The 19497-nt window shown below is 36.9% G+C and overlaps 1 protein-coding gene across 1 annotated transcript; it reads left to right on the top strand.

Moving 5' to 3' along the window:
• The first annotated feature begins 5402 nt into the window (after nucleotides 1-5402).
• On the top strand, nucleotides 5403-5858 carry LOC142523926 (uncharacterized). Its single transcript, XM_075627660.1, has one exon. It carries the CDS (start codon nucleotides 5403-5405, stop codon nucleotides 5856-5858), a length of 456 nt encoding a protein of 151 aa, XP_075483775.1.
• Nucleotides 5859-19497: the final 13639 nt, after the last annotated feature.

Genomic DNA, 19497 nt, shown 5'->3' with positions numbered 1-19497 from the left:
TTTTTATTTTTATGGATTATTTTGTTTTATATTAAAAAATTAACTCGGATAGATTTCAAATCCAGGACGTCGAACCCATCGTCGTATTGTGCCGGTAACGGTGCTCATGCGCCAGTCGGTAATTCACGGAGACAACCACGGCAGAGACCTCGCGCGCGAGATGATTGACGGCGTCGTAGCCGTGGAAGTCAGGGGCCAGGTACACGAAACCCCTGCCGTGGAAGAAAACGATGACCGGGATATTATCAGTGTTGAGTGGTGGAGACGAAGAGGCGGAACCAGAGTCCGTGGGAGGAGTCAATGAAGACGTTGGAGGTCTTGACGCTGTTGCGGGGCTTAGGGTTTGGAGGCACCCTGATCCTGTAGTAAACGAGGAGGTGGAAGACGCAGCGGTTGACGGTGCCGTTGGAGCGGTAGAAGAAGTCGGTAATGCGCTGAGAAGGAAGAGAGTGACTTGGGTCCTGAGGGGAAGCGAGAGCTTCGTCCGGGATCGTCATTTGAGAGTAGTGATTGTCGGCTTGGATGGTGACTCTGTTATTGATGAATGCTGCTGTGTTGTTTCAAAATTATTTTTAAAAAAATTCCTTAAAAAAATATTAAAAATAATCTTGAAAAATAAAATAAATATATAATAAAATTTAATAATAATATTAGACTTAAAAACAATTTAAATAAAAAATAAAATTAACTTCGAATCGTGCACTAATTAAATCATTTTCAATAGTTTATATATCAATTTAACAATTTATCAATAACACACAAAAATGATTCTCAATCATTATTTTTATAATTGAAATATCCTGGTGCTAAACTTATATCTGCCCATGATTATGCAAAAGAAATCACACTACATAGCACAACATTGACAGGAAAAATTATGTTTTTTATCTTATAATTTGTACATTTTTCATTGTTGCTCAAGTTATGGATCAATTCACAATTTTATTTTATTTTTTCAATTTTAGTGTTTTTTCAACGTGATGTTGAGGTAATACCTGACACGTTAGCGATTTCTACCGTTACGTCAGCATTTCCCGACGTTAGGTTTGTATTCTGATGAAAAAGAAAAAAATTAAAAAAATATGCAAGTTTCAAAACTCAAATCGTGAATTGAAATATAATAAGACAAATAAAAAATGTGCAAATTACGAGACAAAAAATGTAATTTCCCCCGACATGTCAAAACCAACAAAAAAAAGTTGTAACTTGAACACATGATTTGAGAGAGGTGCATAGGCTCCTTGTTTTTGCACATCAAGTTGTTATTGAATTGGAGATAAGATGTTAAATCATCAAAAATAGGGAAGAAGTATTCCAGCTCCAGGGTAGAGTATAATTTTACTCGCTCTTACTAGATTTCTTGTAAAGAAAGCCATTGATACAATTTAAGATACGGTTGAGACTGCCAAAAAAAAAAAAGGACAGTTCACTAAAAGAAACATGGTAAACCTTCTTACAGAAATAGTCCGCTAGTTCTTTATAAAACAGCTCTCTTGTGCCAGTCAAGAAAGTCGTTACGAAGAGGTTAGATGATTGAAACAACCAGCTGCAATAGAAACACCATCACCAGTCATTGAACTAAGGATGAGCTTCTCTTCTTATAGTTTTTAGAAAAGCTTCGGATCAATGAACTGTGCAGTGATAAAAGCAAGGATACCGACAGATGAAATGTCAAGATGTTTAAAGAAAAATGAATTAAATACATACCAAATTTGTAAGAATAGGCCATCTTCTACGCACTGCAGCAGCCTGACCGCGTCCAGCAATCGCCTGTTGTGAGGCTGGTTGTCCATTAGCTCGTTCCTCAGGCATGTTCATTCCTTGAGTCATGGTATTCATGGCAATGAGCCCAAGAGGGATCAAGTACATCCACTGAGAAAATAATGACATTAGCATTTAGTGTGTATTTGTATCCACGTTAAGCCACTACAAGAAATTTCAGAATCAACAGCATAGATACGACAACGGTTTTAACTAAAACCGTTGTTAAAAAACTTTTAACAACGGTTTTAGTTATAACCGTTACCATAGATCAATTTTTCAGCAAAAGACAACGGTTTTCATAAAACCGTTGTCTTTTGGGGGTCAAAGACAACGGTTTTTAGGGTCAATGACAATGGTTATATAAAACCGTTGTCTTTGAACGTTTATGACAACGGTTTGATGTACCGTTGTCTATTAGCGTGTTTTTTTGGACAATCGACAACGGTTTTAAAAAACCGTTGTCGATTAGCATGAGTTTGGAATAAAACACAACGGTATTTAGCGACGGTTTTCCTACACCCGTCGCTAATGTTCGCGACGGTTTTCCTACAACCGTCGCTAATGTTCGCGACGGTTACAGCTAAATCGTCGACATTTCCGCGGTTTTACTTGATTCTGTTGCTAAAGTTAGCGATGGTTGAAAATACACCATCGCTAATTTGAAATTAGCGACGGTTACAGGAAAGCCGTCGCTAATTTCAAAAATTCGTTCCCGCCCAAAATTCCCTCCATTTTCTTCTACCACTCTCTATAAATACCTACAAATTCGCTCCATTTTCTTCCACTTCACTTCACAACACTTAAAATTTCTCACTTACACGATTTTACAACTTCACAACACTTAAAATTTTTATCTCTTACACGATTTTACCACTTCAAAACAATTAAAATTTTAATCTCTTACACGATTTTATCACTTCACGACACTTAAATTTTTTTATCTCTTACACGATTGTACCAATTCACAACACAGATTTATTAAATTATTAAATTTTTTTTATTTTACCTAAAATATTAGCGACGGAATTCATGTATAAATCGTCGCTATATTTAGCGACAGCTATTAATAAAACGTCGCTAAGTTTAGCGACGGTGTAACAAACAGTCGCTAAATAGCGACGGTTTATATATGCATTCCGTCGCAAATATCATTTGAAAACCGTCGCAAAATGTAGCTACGACAACGGTGAAAACCATTTAAAAACAGTGGCTTTAACAACAGTTTTACCTCTCTGGCTTCATTTCTTCACTTGTCCATCTTCACCAACAGCTGCTGCTTCTGTAAATAATGGAGTCCTGCTTCAAAATATTGATTTCAATTACAACAATTCCTATGATGACCATGAGCTAGAAATATGCATTCTAGGTTGAAAAAGATTACTACAATGTGGTTAGGCTTATTTTAGAAATATATCAAGTAAAATTTTACTTTAATCGAGTCATCGACAAGATTATGAAAGTCAGCTTCTGTCAAGTCTTGAATGTTTCATTTTTAATATGTTAAGTAATCATCAATAATATGCACTTATCCTAAAATTCTTTACTTTCAACTTGGAACGATTATATGAATATTTTGTACTTTAAATAAATCAGCTCAGTGGCAAAAACATTTTGGGCACTTGGCACATAATAACTCACACAAACAACCACGCTACTCCTAAAATAAACTTGAAATACATATGGGATCATTTGTTCAAATAAAATACATATTAAATGTAAATTTAAAAGGACAAGCCAAAAAGATATTACCTACGGGCCATATCACTGCTCTTCAAGACTGTATGATATTGGAATTTTTGGGGCCATAAATGTAATTATAAATGTTTATATGTCATCAATTAAATAAGTCATAAAATTTGTGGTCTGATTTAGAATAAGAATTGACTTGAGCACTTAAATATCATGATATTATTGTGTGGATACCATATATAATATTTCTGGTTTGTTGATAGGCCAAATTAGAAATAATAAAACTTGTTTAATTATATTATAAATAATGGTTATGTTCCAAATCTGCATATAATGTTTCAAGTTTTGTATCCATCAACAAAACTCTGTGACTTAAATGAAATCTGCAGATTGAATATCATCATCGAAAATTGACTGCAAAATCATGGATTCGAGTACGCTTATGCAATTATAATTGTTTTGTTTGTGATTTCTTAAGAATTGGATAGAATTCATGGATTTTTTGTGTGTCGAGATATGGAATCCAATTGATTTCTTCCATTGGTATCAGAGTCATCTATTCCAAATTCTTAAGAAACTATTTTGCCTTCATTAATTGTTTCGATTTCACTCCAATCGACGTATGATTATAATCTGAAATATCCGATCATGGACTCTCGGATCGGTGACAATTTTTTTTCCTTTCCTTTCCAAAATTATGTTGATTGGTCAATCTATTGAGTGAAGTAAATATCGATGAATCTGTATCGTTCTCTTAGTTACATGATTTCAATATTTTACAGTAAGTATTTTCTCATGATTCATGGTTTGTACGGTGATTTGTGATGCAAATATTATTTTTTTTGTTTTTATTTCCAAAATTAAGTAGATCGATGCATAATTATTAAGGAAATAATCAGTGGAAACAATTTTTTTTTCCCCTCCAAATGATTGAATCGGTGTTGTTTGTTTTTCATGGAATGATTGCATCTTTTCCACATGGATTTGATAGTAAGGGCATGATTATTATTTAAAATAATAATAATTTTGTTATAATTTAGTTTAATAATCTGTCATATGTGTTTGGATTCTGTTGGTACGGTTTCCACGAGTGACTTTTGGGAATTGCAAACCAATGGACACGTTTTTTGTGGAAATCGTTTTAACTTTTGACATTTTTTATTTTTATTTTTTATTTGCCTAGAATTTATTAAAATTCATTGTGTTTACTCATGTTGAGTAAAATAATTTAATTGTTTTACCGTAATTGATTAAAATTTTGGACTGAATTTCATATATCTATTAATATCTAATATTTAAAATTAAATTTAATTTGAATTATATGTCGCCAAAGTGACAACTGTTATTTAGATTTTTTTATTTGAGATATTAGGATATTATTAAGGTTTTAAATAAAGTGCAAATGAGTATGTTTATGTGAGTGTTGATCGACCCAAATGAAGATTTATATTTGACAAAGTGATTCATTTGCTTGTGATAATAAACATTTAACAAATATAAGGTTTTATTATTTATTTTTTCCATGAAAATATTAAATCTATCCAAAGATAGGTTTCTTGTTTGTCATACATTATTATTAATGTTTGATTATTGCAACAAGAGTACCACTTGCATATAATATTATTGTCCAAAGATTTAATATTGATATTGCACTATGTATCTTGAGATGTGATTTGCCATTTATTTTAATTTGTTTGAGATGAGCATGTTATTTATGTTATTATTTTTATGTTCTCTTTTCAACAAAATTTGCTACTATATATGCTAATCTAAGTTCAACGCCGATCCTTAATGGGACAAATTTTAAGGATTAGAAGGAGAACATACTTATTGTTCTTGGTTGCGTGGATCTAGATCTTGCGATCAGGACAGAGCAACCTACCGCTCTTACGGATTTTAGCTCCTCTGAACAGAGGGCTATACGTGAGAGGTGGGATCGCTCTAACCGCATGAGTCTTATGATCACCAAACGCGGCATACCTGAGGCTTTTAGAGGTGCGGTGTACGACAAAGTCACCAAAGCTAAAGAATATCTCGATGAAATTGAAAAGCGCTTTGCCAAAAGCGATAAGGCGGAAACAAGCACGATTCTGAAGAGCTTGATTTCCATGAAGTATAAAGGCAAGGGAAATATCCGAGAATATATTATGGAAATGTCCCACCTTGAATCGCAGTTGAAGGCACTTAATCTTGAATTGTCGGAAGACATGCTTGTTCATTTATTGTTGATTTCTCTTCCAAATCAATTTAGTCAGTTCAAGATCAGTTATAACTGTCAAAACGAGAAATTGTCTCTTAACGAGATCATTTTTTATTGTGTTCAAGAGAAAGAGATATTGAAGCAAGACAAGACTGAAAGTGCCCATTATGCAAGCACCTCTAAAGATAAGGGCAAGAAAGAATGAATGAGTCTGCTAAAGGTCCATATGCAAAGAAGAATGAAGGATCGTTTGTTGAGCATCTTTAGGATGCTTCAAACAAAATATTCTCCAATGAGCTGCAATAGTTCGTGTTCTAAGAATATAAACACCTGATGAATTAAATCGAGTTTGGTTAAGAACCAAGCGGAAGAAACTCGAAGTAATCCTTCGTGAAGAAGAATGTTATATTAGAAAATATTTTATCTTATGTAAACTGAATAACCGAAAAGGGACAAATTAGTTTTTGCATTCATCAGTTCAGTTATGGTGACAACTGAACTGACGGATACTCTAACTGACCCAAACAGTTTGAAAACAATAGTTAAACAGTTAAATACACAAGATATGTTTATGGATGTTCGGAGACTTCAACTGCTCCTACGTCACCCCTTCTACCGCTCGAGTAGGATCCACTAGAAGAATTTGATTTATACAACTCTTTGTAAAAACCCACTCAGCTAGGACTTACACTACTGCCTAAACTGAACTCCTAGACTAGACTGAAGGCAGCACCTTTCAGTCAACACTTCTTTAATGTCTGTGTGAGAAAGACTACATACACAAGTTTAACGTCTTTGTGCAAGACTGTATTTGAGTGAATGAGAGTGTTTGTGTGTGAGAACTGAACAAGGATGTTCTCACACACTGAGGGATATAAGCTTCTAATCTAAGCTGATATAACTGTGAAGAGTTTCCTCTAGGTTGATTGCTTCTGAAAGCTGATGTGCAATGAGCATGCCCTTTCTTTTCTCTCGTAAATGCTTAAAAGCTTTTTCACTCCTTATTCTTGTTCTTGTTGTGGTTGTTGTCGTTGAGTCTTCACTGATCTTCTCTTTATATAGGCGGAGAAAACTGATCGTACAGTGAGACTCATTGGTTGTATCCGTTGCATCTTGAATTCGTTTCTTGGACTTTGTGTCTCGACTTTTCGACTGCCCTTCTGAAACGTTTTGTCTTTATTGCTCTGATGCAACGTCCATTATTGTCCTTTGACTGGATAATGGCTTTGTACCTTCACGTACAGCTGGATTCCACTTGAGAGAGTTTGTCTTCATCCATAACTTAAAGATTCTAACTGATGCTTCGAACTGGTCAGTTGAACTGATCTTCAGTTGGACTGGTGAAATCAGTTGACTCGTCAGTGGAACTGATTTCACTCTAGTTCAGTTGGACTGATCAGCTGAGTTTCTTCATCAGTTGAACACTCATTCAACTGGCCAGGCTTCTAGGGTTCTCCTGCTGAACCACTTATCAACTGGACAATCAGCTGGACTGCTCAATTGACGTAATCAGTTAGACTGATTCATTTTATGCGATCAGTTGGGTCTTCAGCTTGCGATGTAAACATCTCGTGAGTGATCCTAGATGCTGCACACTTAGGTAGATCATTAGTAACATAATTAACAAGTATTGTTATCATCAAAATTAAGATTACGAACTTGAAAAGTTCCAACAAAGAACAAGCAAGATAAGGACAAGAAAGGTTGTTTCTTCTGTGATAAGGATGATCATATCAAGAAATATTGTCTTAAGTACCATGCATGGCGTGCAAAGAAAGGTACTAATTTCAAGTTTGGTATGTTCTGAAGTAAATTTAGCTTCAGTACCAAGAAACACTTGGTGGTTAGATTCCGGTGCTACTACTAATATAAGTGTTTCAATGCAGGGTTGCCTGAGCTGCCAAAAGCCAAATGATGCTGAAAGATGAATTTATGTAGGTGATGGCAAGTCAGTCGAAGTGGAAGCAATAGGGAATTTTAGATTTTTGTTAAGTACTGATTATTATTTGGACTTAATAGATACTTTTGTTTTACCGTCGTTTAGACGGAATTTAATTTCTGTTTCTAGTTTGGACAAATTAGGATATTGTTGTTCATTTGGAAACAATATGTTTAGGTTATCTATTAATTCTAACGTTGTTGGAACTAGTTCACTTATAATTTATGACGGTCTATATATGCTTGATACAAACGCTTCTTATATTGAAACCCTAAATGTGGAATCACGTGGTACCAAGCGTAACTTTAATAATGAAAATTCTAAGTTTAATAATGAAAATTCTGGTGCATTATGGCACAAGCGATTAGGACACAGATCTAGAAATAGAGTTGAACGACTTGTATCAGATGGAATTTTGAACTCCATTGATTTTACAAATTTAAAAAATTGTGTTGAATGCATCAAAGGCAAACATACCAAAAGAAAGAAAGATGGTGCATATAGAGCCACCGAAATATTGGAATTGATACATACTGATATTTGTGGACCATTTCCAACACCTTCTTGGAATGGTCAACAATATATTGTAACATTCATTGATGATTATTCTAGATATGCATATCCGATACTTATTCATGAATCTGATTGTGGTGGTGAATACTACGGTAGAAATGACGGTTCAGGGGAATAACGTCCAGGACCTTTTGCTCAATACCTAGAGGAGCGTGGAATCGTCCCGCAGTACACCATGATAGGCTCACCAAGCATGAATGGTGTAGCTGAACGATGAAATATGACCCTTAAGGATATGATAAGGAGTATGATCAGTCATTCAACCTTACCAGAGTCACTCTGGGGAGAAGCATTAAAAACAACAGCTTACATTCTAAATAGAGTACCAACTAAAGAAGCTATTAAAACACCTTATGAGCTTTGGACAGGGAGAAAGCCAAGTCTAAAATATTTTCTTATTTGGGGATGTCCAGCTGAGGCTAGACCATATCGACCGTATGAAAAGAAACTGGACTCCAGAACAGTCAGTAGCTACTTTACTGGGTATTCTGAGCGATCAAGGGGCTATAAATTTTATGATCCCAAAGTAAAAAAAATATTTGAGACGGGAACTGCAGTATTCTTTGAGGATATTGAGTTTGGAGGGAAGAATAAAATAACAGATTTTGTTTTCGAGGAGGAATATGTTTCAACTACTTTTCAAGAGGAAATAGTTCATATTCCTATGATTGATACTGATAATATTCAGGATCGTATTCATGTCATTGATCATAATATGATACAAGATCAACAAGATATTTTCAATCAAGTCCCAATTGAACAAACTCAACAACCTCAAGAACCAGTATCTAAAGAACAAGTGTCTTTACGGAGGTTCACTAGAGAAAAGAAGAGCGCTATTCCAGATGATTACATAGTGCTACTCCAAGAACATGAGGAAAATGATGGTATGGCGGAGGATGATCCAATCAACGTTCGTCAAGCCATGCAAGATTCAAATTCTCAAAAGTGGGCCGAGGCAATGAGTGAAGAGTATAAGTAAATGCAAGACAATAAAGTTTAGGGAACTTGTTACATTACCAGAAGGTGTGAAATCCATTGGTTGTAAGTGGATTTTCAAAACGAAACAGGATTCAAAAGGTAATGTGGAGAGGTACAAAGCACATCTTGCAACTAAAGGCTATATTCAAAAGTATGGGATTGACTTTAAAGAGACTTTCTCTCCAGTTTCACCAAATGACTCTTTTAGGACTATCATGGCACTTGTTGCACACTTTGATATGGAACTTCATAGATGGACGTCAAGACAGCTTTTCTCAATGGAGACATTGAGAAAACAATCTATATGGTGCAACCAGAACACTTTGTATTGGGAAATCCAAAGAATATGGTTTGCAAACTTAAAAAATCCATCAATTGGTTAAAGCAAGCTTCTCGTCAATGGTACCACAAGTTTCATCAAATAATTATCTCATTCAGTTTTGAGGTAAATGTAGTAGATGATTATTTGTATCATAAGTTCAGTGGGAGTAAGCATATATTCCTAGTTTTATATGTGGATGACATTTTGCTTGCCACAAACGATATATGTATGTTGAACGATACCAAGAAATTTCTATTTAGACATTTTGAAATGAAAGATCTTGGTAATGCATCCTTTGTACTAGGAATCCAAATACACGAGATCGTTCTCGAGGTATTCTTGGATTATTGCAAAAGAGCTATATCAATAAAGTGCTTAAAAGATTTGGCATGCAAGGTTGTAAACCAGGTAACACCCCGGTCGCTAGAGGAGACAAGTTTAGTCTTAAACAGTGCCCTAAAGGAAGCTTCAAGATTCAAGAAATGCAAAAGATTCCCTATGCTTTGGCTATAGGAAGTCTTATGTATGCTCAAATTTGTATGCGTGAAGATATTGCGTACATTGTTGTAGTGTTAGGCAGATATTTAAGCAACCCAGGAATGGATCACTGGAAATCAGCCAAATGTGTAATGAGATATCTAAAGAGAACTTGTGATTACATGCTCACATATAAGAGGTCGAATAATCTTGAGATCATGGGATATTCGGACTCTGATTTTGCGGGATGCCAAGATAGCATGAGATCCACTTCAGGCTATGTATTTCTATTGGCTGGCGGAGCTATCTCTTAGAGAAGTGCCAAACAAGCACTAACAACTTCTTCCACCATGACGGCTGAATTTATAGCATGTTACGAGGCATCTAATCATGCAATATGGCTGAAGAATTTTGTCACTCGGCTGTATTCTACAAGAAGTGGAAAGACCATTGAAATTGTTTTGTGACAATAGATCAGCTGTATTGTATTCCAACAATAATAGGAGCTCGACAAAATCAAAGCACATCGACATCAAGTTCCTTGTTATGAAAGAAAGAGTACAAAGTTGACAAATTTCGATAGAACACATAGGCACAAACTCCATGATAGCAGATCTTTTTACGAAAGGTTTGCCACCCAATGTTTTCCATGAGCATACTACTCACATGGGTGTTATTAAGTTTGATGAAGTCTAGATCTAGTGGGAGTTTGTACTATACATTTTATGTTTGGTTATGTTGTTTAAACTTATGTATTTGGATATATTCTGATCAGAAATAAAGTTCATTGTCTACTTTACACTTTGTCTAACTGAAGTTAAAGTTTTGATCTCACTTTTGTAAAGAAGGAACAGTTGAAAACTGACATGAATATATCATTTTGCATGTAATTTTCATGCCACACATTCATGATTTATCTATGTCATTTGATTGTATTGATATGTGTGACCATTGATGGTTCAGTTGTGATAGATACAACAAAGACTGCATTGATCCTATGTCGATATAATTAATGGACGAGATTGTTTAAGAAGTCTTATGATTGTGATGACAAAAGTTTTGAGCTCGTTAAGTTTAACACATTTATAAGTACACACATATGGCCCAGTAGGAGATTGTTGGAATTTTTGGGGCCATAAATGTAATTATAAATGTTTATATGTCATCAATTAAATAAGTCATAAACTTATGTGGTCTAATTTAGAATAAGAATTGACTTGAGGACTTAAATGTCATGATATTATTGTGTGGATACCATATATAATATTTCTGGTTTGTTGAGGGGCCAAATTAGAAATAATAAAACTTGTTTAATTATAAATAATGATTATGTTTTCAATCTGCATATAACGTTTCAAGTTTTGTATCCCAATAACAAAACTCTCTAGCTTAAAGGAAATATGCAGATTGAAGATCATCACCAAAAATTGACTGCAAAATCATGGATTCGGGTACGCTTCCACAATTATGATTATTTGTTTGTGATTTCATAAGAATTGGATATAATTCATAGATTTTTTGTGTGTTGAGATATGTAATCCAATTGATTTCTTCATATGAGACTTAAAAGACCAGTTTGAAGGCTGATTTAAAATTAGCAAGTACAAAACAACAATAAGTAACATAATATAAGACAAGTCCCAAGTAACCAGTAAAAACTTGTGAAGAAAATAGAATACATGGGAAACAAATGTGTGGGGACCCGAACTTAATTCAATTCTTAATCACTTTATGGGAATAATTAATCAATTAAAATAAACAGGGTCTAAATTTTTTTTTTAAAATACGAGAGTACGCAGCATATGAAATAAGTCCTATCTCATTTACAAGATCACTATTCAGATCTAAGTCCAAGTCCTGTATAACCATAAATCATAATAACTACTGTTTTTTTCACTACATCTCAGGTGATATAACAAGTATACTCCTAAGTCCGGATCTCCACGCTAACTGTCTTCTCTCATCCTCTTCTTGACCCTGATCCAGCCCCACCTGTTGTCATGCACACATACAAAACAAGACAACAGCCGGATAACTCCGGTGAGAATAAATCCCAGTATAAACAATTTAAACATGCAATTATATAAAAACATATATAAACGCATAAATAAGATATCATTAACATGTAGCAACTCAACAAACATGAATGATATAAGCACTGTAAATCAACATGTCGTATCAGACTCAACTCAACCGACGCGTCGTCTCAGACTCGACTCAACTGGCGCGTCGTCTCAGACTCGACTCAACTGGCGCGTCGTCTCAGACTCGACTCAATTCTAATCTAGGGATCCCGGTGTCTGAATAATGATAAGTATACTGAATCTCAGTCGATAGGAATGAATCAATCCCTAAACGGCATCGATATAATTCATATATCCAGTATCTAGATGAATCGGCCGCCGAATTGACGAATCAGTCAGAGAATAGGTGAATCAGCCAATGACTAGACGAATCAGCCAGTAACTAGGCGAATCAGCCGATTACCAGACGAATCAGCCGGTAACTAGGCGAATCAGCCATTGACTAAACGAATCAGTAGTCAATACATGCAGTGGCTATAAATCAATAGACTACAAACATCAATCTCATCAATTACAAATATCAATGCAATAAACTAAGTATGTGATTTAGGAAAACTCGAGTCAAACCTCACTCGAGTTGTGCAATCCCAACTCAACATTAATTTATACCTTTCTTTCTGATACTCTGACTCTGTCGAAGTCTCGAACTTAAAGCCTGTCAATACTCAATCTAACAATAACAATATTGAGGGTACGACATCAATACACCACTCAATCAATACTAGATATAATCAGAATTCAATCAAATTCTGTTTCAACAATATGATGTCATAATTTCAATATATCCCGCACTACCATATCAGTCAGATATCAATTCCAACACCTCATAATCGATAACAATTCAATTCTGATATCAAATCGACTCCAAAACTACTCTGAAAATCATAACAATTTCATATGGTATTTGTTCTCCAGTCCAGTTTCGATTATACGATGTCTAATATGACAAGAACATCATATATGAATCATATCAGATTTTGACAATACCATAATTTCAAATCATATCAAAACGTAGCAAAACTTACGTCCAGTTATAGCCTACATCGATAGGAACTCAATACCGAAGTCGGATTCAAAATCGGACGGGCGGATTTCTCCCAAAAGGCGTAAAGATTTTCTTTCTTCCTCTGAATCTTCCTTTTCTTCGTTTCCTTATTTTTGGAAGAATTGCAAGGTATATATATATATATACATCCACGCACATGCAAACGGACGAGTGGCTCAATGTGCATATTGCACGTCTCGCGCATATGCGCGACTAATATCGGCGCATATGCGCAAGACCTACGGGTCTCGTGGATAAACTTCTCGGCAGCTCGCGCATATGCGCGACTCATCTCCGCGCATATGCGCGAGGTCCTCTGGACTTTGCTTGTACAGGCTCGCGCATATGCGCGAGGTCCTCTGCCCACGTCGCGCATATGCGCGCATCTAGTGCCGCGCATATGCGCGAGGGCTACTGTTCCTCGCACATTTTCATGCATTATCTCGTCTTTCCCGGTCCGATCCTTTCCGTCTATAATCATATCAATTATCCCTAAATCATTTCAGATTAATAGGATAAAATTCTTGGGCCTTACATTTCTCCCCCCCTAAGATATGATTTCGTCCTCGAAGTCGCAGGCAATCAATCATATCATAAGAAGGTATATAGAAGAAGCTAAGTAAACAACTCACCTTAGTGAAATAAAACTGGGAACCTCTGTTTCATATCAGACTCAGTCTCTCAAGTAGCTTTTCCAATGCCATGACGAGTCCATTGAACTTTCACAAAAGGAATCGTCTTTGTTCTGAGCTGTTTTTCTTTACGATCGATAATCCGAATCGGTTTTCCGAAATAACTCAATGTCTCATCCAACTGGGCCTCATTTGGTTGGATGACATGTGAAGCATCAGACAGGTATTTTCGCAAAAACAAACATGAAAACCGTCCTATATCCCATATAATGAAGGCGATTAAAGCGAGTCGATAGGCACGATCTCCTATCTTCTCAAAATCTCGTACGGCCCAATATATCATGGAGATAGTTTCCCTTTCTTGCCAAATCTGACAACTCCTCTGAAAGGTGAAATTTTCAAAAATACTCAGTCACCAGCCTCAAATACCAATGGTCGTCGTCGGACATTGGCATAATTGGCTTGTCTATCTTGGGCTGCCTTCATTCTCTTTTGAATTAGCTTCACTTTTTTCAATCATATCTCTAGTCATGCTACGTCCGATCTCAGGAACCTCAGAGATATCATTCTAATAAAGAGGGGATCGACACCTCTTTCCGTACAACGCTTCGAAAGGAGCCATCTCAATACTCGTCTGATAGCTGTTGTTGTGCGAAACTCACCAAGTGGCAATATATCTTGCCAGCTAGTGCTAAAATCAAGCACTGCTGCTCTCAGCATATCTTCCAATGTTTGGATCGTCTGCTCAGACTATCCATCGGTCTATGGATGATATGCAGTACTAAAATGTAACTTCGTATCTAAAATCTGCTGTGAATTCTGCAAGAAGTGCGATGTAAACCGAGGATCATGGTCTGCTACAATCGACTTCGGCACTCTATGCAGTCTACCTACCTCTATGACATAAATCTCAGCCATCTAGTCATGTCTGTACGTCATCTTGTACGGAATAAAGCATGCGGATTTGGTCAATCTGTCAATCATAACCCAAATCGCATCGCAACCTCTGGAGGAACATGGTAACTGCGTCACATAATCCATGGAATGTGATCCCATTTCCATTCAGGAATGGACAAACTCTGTAATAATCCTCCAGGTTTCTTTCTCTCAGCCTTCACCTGTTGGCAATTCAGACATTTAGGCTACAAATTTAGCAATATCAGCTTCCATTTGTTTCCACCAAAACTGTCTTTTCCAAATCATTATATATTTTCTTGCCACCAGGATGAATACTGAATCGAATGTTGTGCGCTTCTGATAGTATCTATTGTTTCAACTCCGAAACATTTGGCATAACAATACAATTATTTACATACAGAACATTGTCACGAACCTGGTACTTGGATCGATGTCTTGCTCTAACCCTCGCTATCTAGTTCTGTACATTCTGATCAACTTTCTGAGCTGCTTATATTTCAAAATCAGCTCTGGGTCGGACTGTACAATATAAATTCCCCCACTATCTACTATCTGATTCGAACACGGATTCAGAATAACAGCAATATTCAATTAGATTCAAAACGTCACTCATCGGTACTGATCTGCAAACTCATAAAACCGCAAATATCTAACCCTGATATCCATCTCGGCCAACTAATTACGGTTTAATTCTGCTAAAATCAATAGATACATCATCTTCAGATATAACATACCCTGAATGCAATCTGTCTCAATCAGGATTCACCATTCCACAATTTCTGATATCAAGTCAAGGTTAAAATCAATCTCTCTGCCTGAAATCAAATCTAGTCTTATCTGGGGAAAACATCAATAACTTTCATATCATCGGTAAATCAGCCAATGATAAACTCAACTTCAGTAAATCTACTGAATACATAAGGAGTCTCTCTGCTCCTTTCTGTAATAATCGAATCACAGATAGTACGGATTATCAAAGGAATTCTCAATCTAGAATCCTTATCGTACAATATTCATCCTTTGGCCATCTCAGGTCCGATTCTCACCATCTTCTGGAACTAATCTAGGGTAGCTCTGTACTTGATCAGCATATCAATACCAGTAAAGAGATATACTATAGTAGATAAAAACTCAACAGGTACTGCATGACTCAATGCAAATCGTTCAAAAATAAACGTATGGGAAGCATCCGTATTCATCAATACAAAAGCAGGATAACTACATCAAGAACAATTACCTGCAACATCATCATCTGGTGCTTCCTGAGCCTGCTCCTCAGTCAAATAAAATACTCTGGCCTGCTGTCTAGGAGGCTAGCCAACTGTCTGACTTCCTCCTGGCCTCTGCTGTGACTGAGATGGTGCTGGCTGAAATGAATGAACAGCAGCTGATCGTCTACTCCACAGTGCCGCTGATCCAGATGATTCGGCTCCCTGGGATCTTTGAGAACCCTTCTGTGGACACACACTGGCAAAATGTCCCTGTTGTTTGCAGAAGTGGCAACTACCAAGTACTCCTTGGCATTGCTCAGTGGAATGTCTCCCTCCACAATTTCCGCAGTAAGCTCCGGTATAACTCTGTTTGGAACCACTGGAGCTAGAAGAACTGCCGCCAGACTTCTTAAACTGCTTTCCTCTAGCCTTCAGAAAATCTTTCTTTCCACCACTGCTACTATCACTCTCAAATTGGGGAGGTGGTTGCTGTGGTCTCGGTGCGGGAGGAACATCTGCGGCTCCTCTCTGCCTTATTAGGCCCGCTTCAGCGCCTTTTGCTCTATTCATGGCATCAGCAAAGTTATTCGGTCGCCCTGTGTTCACCAATGTAAATATATCGGGATTCAAGCCATTGATGAACTGATCAGCAACGGCTTCGTCATTTCCAGCCACATGTGGAGCAAACTTCAACAAGGTAGAAAACTTGGTCACATATTCTTCAATGTTCAGCTGACCCTGTCTCAAATTGGCAAACTCCGCCCCCGTGTCTTTCATGTACGACACTGGGAAAATTCTTTGATAAAACTCAGTTTTAAATACATCCCAAGTAATAGTCGTACATCGATGCTCCAAGGCCCTCTTCATCGTAATCCACCAGTTCTTTGCAACATCAAGCAACTGGTGCCCAATCAATTTAATTCGGCGCTCATCACTGTAATCCAGTGAATCAAACAGCATCTCAATGTTATCTAACCAACTCTCACATTCAACTGATGTCTCAGTACCCTTCAAAGTCGGTGGTTTGAATGACTGAAATATTTTCAATAACGTTTCCATCGGAGTTGCTGTCACATCCATTGGAGGATTCGATGTGCTACCATGTTCTGGTATTCTTCGAGGAGGCATGTCTGATAATCAAATGGATTCAGTACCCCAATCCAATAAACCTGTTTCACTTCAGTTCCCTCCTCCGATCATCTTACTGCTGATCGAGAATCGGCTCAAATTCGTTCCCAATAATACATATTACACAATCAAATCAGATAAGTCAAGTAACATTTATTATATAAAGCAGTAAAGCATGCTAGCAATCACAAGCAAAGAAGGAAAACTCAATCTACCCCGCTCACTAGCTTCTATCTCAGTCTAAAGGATCTATCGCTCTGATACCACCTGTTGTGGGGACCCGAACTTAATTCAATTCTTAATCACTTTCTGGGAATAATTAATCAATTAAAATAAACATGGTCTAAATTTTTTTTTAAAATACGAGAGTACGCAGCATATGAAATAAGTCATATCTCATTTACAAAATCACTATTCAGATCTAAGTACAAGTCCTGTACAATCATAAATCATAATAACTACTGTTTCTTCACTACATCTCAAGTGATATAACAGGTATACTCCTAAGTCCGGATCTCCACGCTAACTGTCTTCTTTCATCCTCTTCTTGACCATGATCCAGCCCCACCTGTTGTCATGCACACATACAAAACAAGACAATGGCCGGATAACTCCGGTGAGAATAAATCCCAGTATAAACAATGTAAACATGCAATTATATAAAAACATATATAAACGCATAAATAAGATATCATTAACATGTAGCAACTCAACAAACATGAATGATATAAGCACTGTAAATCAACATGTCGTATCAGACTCAACTCAACCGACGCGTCGTCTCAGACTCGACTCAACTGGCGCATCGTCTCAGACTCGACTCAATTCTAATCTAGGGATCCCGGTGTCTGAATAATGATAAGTATACTGAATCTCAGTCGATAGGAATGAATCAATCCCTAAACGGCATCGATATAATTCATATATCCAGTATCTGGATGAATCGGCCGCCGAATTGACGAATCAGTCAGAGAATAGGCGAATCAGCCAATGACTAGACGAATCAGCCAGTAACTAGGCGAATCAGCCAATGACCAGACGAATCAGCCGGTAACTAGGCGAATCAGCCATTGACTAAACGAATCAGTAGTCAATACATGCAGTGGCTATAAATCAATAGACTACAAACATCAATCTCATCAATTACAAATATCAATGCAATAAACTAAGTATGTGATTTAGGGAAACTCGAGTCAAACCTCACTCGAGTTGTGCAATCTCAACTCAACATTAATTTATACCTTTCTTTCTGATACTCTGACTCTGTCGAAGTCTCGAACTTAAAGCCTGTCAATACTCAATCTGACAATAACAATATTGAGGGTACGGCATCAATACACCACTCAATCAATACTGGATATAATCAGAATTCAATCAAATTCTGTTTCAACAATATGATGTCATAATTTCAATATATCCAGCACTACCATATCAGTCAGATATCAATTCCAATACCTCATAATCGATAACAATTCAATTCTGATATCAAATCGACTCCAAAACTACTCTGAAAATCATAACAATTTCATATGGTATTTGTTCTCCAGTCCAGTTTCGATTATACGATGTCTAATATGACAAGAACATCATATATGAATCATATCAAATTTTGACAATACCATAATTTCAAATCATATCAAAATGTAGCAAAACTTACGTCCAGTTGTAGCCTACGTCGATAGGAACTCAATACCGAAGTCGGATTCAAAATCGGACGGGCGGATTTCTCCCAAAAGGCGTAAAGATTTTCTTTCTTCCTCTGAATCTTCCTTTTCTTCGTTTCCTTCTTTTTGGAAGAATTGCAAGGTATATATATATATATACATCCACGCACATGCAAACGGATGAGTGGCTCAATGTGCATATTGCACGTCTCGCGCATATGCGCGACTAATATCGGCGCATATGCGCGAGACCTACGGGTCTCGTGGATAAACTTCTCGGCAGCTCGCGCATATGCGCGACTCATCTCCGCGCATATGCTCGAGGTCCTCTGGACTTCGCTTGTACAGGCTCGCGCATATGCGCGACTAACTTCGCGCATATGCGCGAGGTCCTCTGCCCACGTCGCGCATATGCGCGCATCTGTGCGGCGCATATGCGCGAGGGCTACTGTTCCTCGCACATTTTCATGCATTATCTCGTCTTTCCCGGTCCGATCCTTTCCGTCTATAATCATATCAATTATCCCTAAATCATTTCAGATTAATAGGATAAAATTCTCGGGCCTTACAAAATGGAAGGTAACCAACATTCTTAATGGTCCGTCTGGACATGCTTACCAATCTTAACGGGTGGGAATATTGGAAAAACCCCGGAGAGCTATAATTAACAGCCAATATATTCACTCCTTCATGTCATCTATACAAAATCTCAAAAAAGTTGATTAAATATGGGTAATATTACCTTTATCCACGATCTTACCCTTACATTGTCTCTAAAAGTAATCATGAGTCTTTCACAATTGATTAAGTTTGATAGCAGTTTGGCTTGACCAGTCATGTGCCTTGAACATCTGCTGTCTAGGTACCAAA

The sequence above is a fragment of the Primulina tabacum genome, chromosome 14 (assembly GCF_025594145.1).
Source record: "Primulina tabacum isolate GXHZ01 chromosome 14, ASM2559414v2, whole genome shotgun sequence".
Classification (NCBI taxonomy): domain Eukaryota; kingdom Viridiplantae; phylum Streptophyta; class Magnoliopsida; order Lamiales; family Gesneriaceae; genus Primulina; species Primulina tabacum.
The sequence above is the reverse complement of the archived record's forward strand: the minus strand, read 5'-3'. Positions and strand labels throughout refer to the sequence as shown.

Bases quoted from the DNA above. Each gene is read 5' to 3' on its own strand.
- LOC142523926 (XM_075627660.1), top strand. From the start codon at position 5,403: ATGAGTCTTATGATCACCAAACGCGGCATACCTGAGGCTTTTAGAGGT.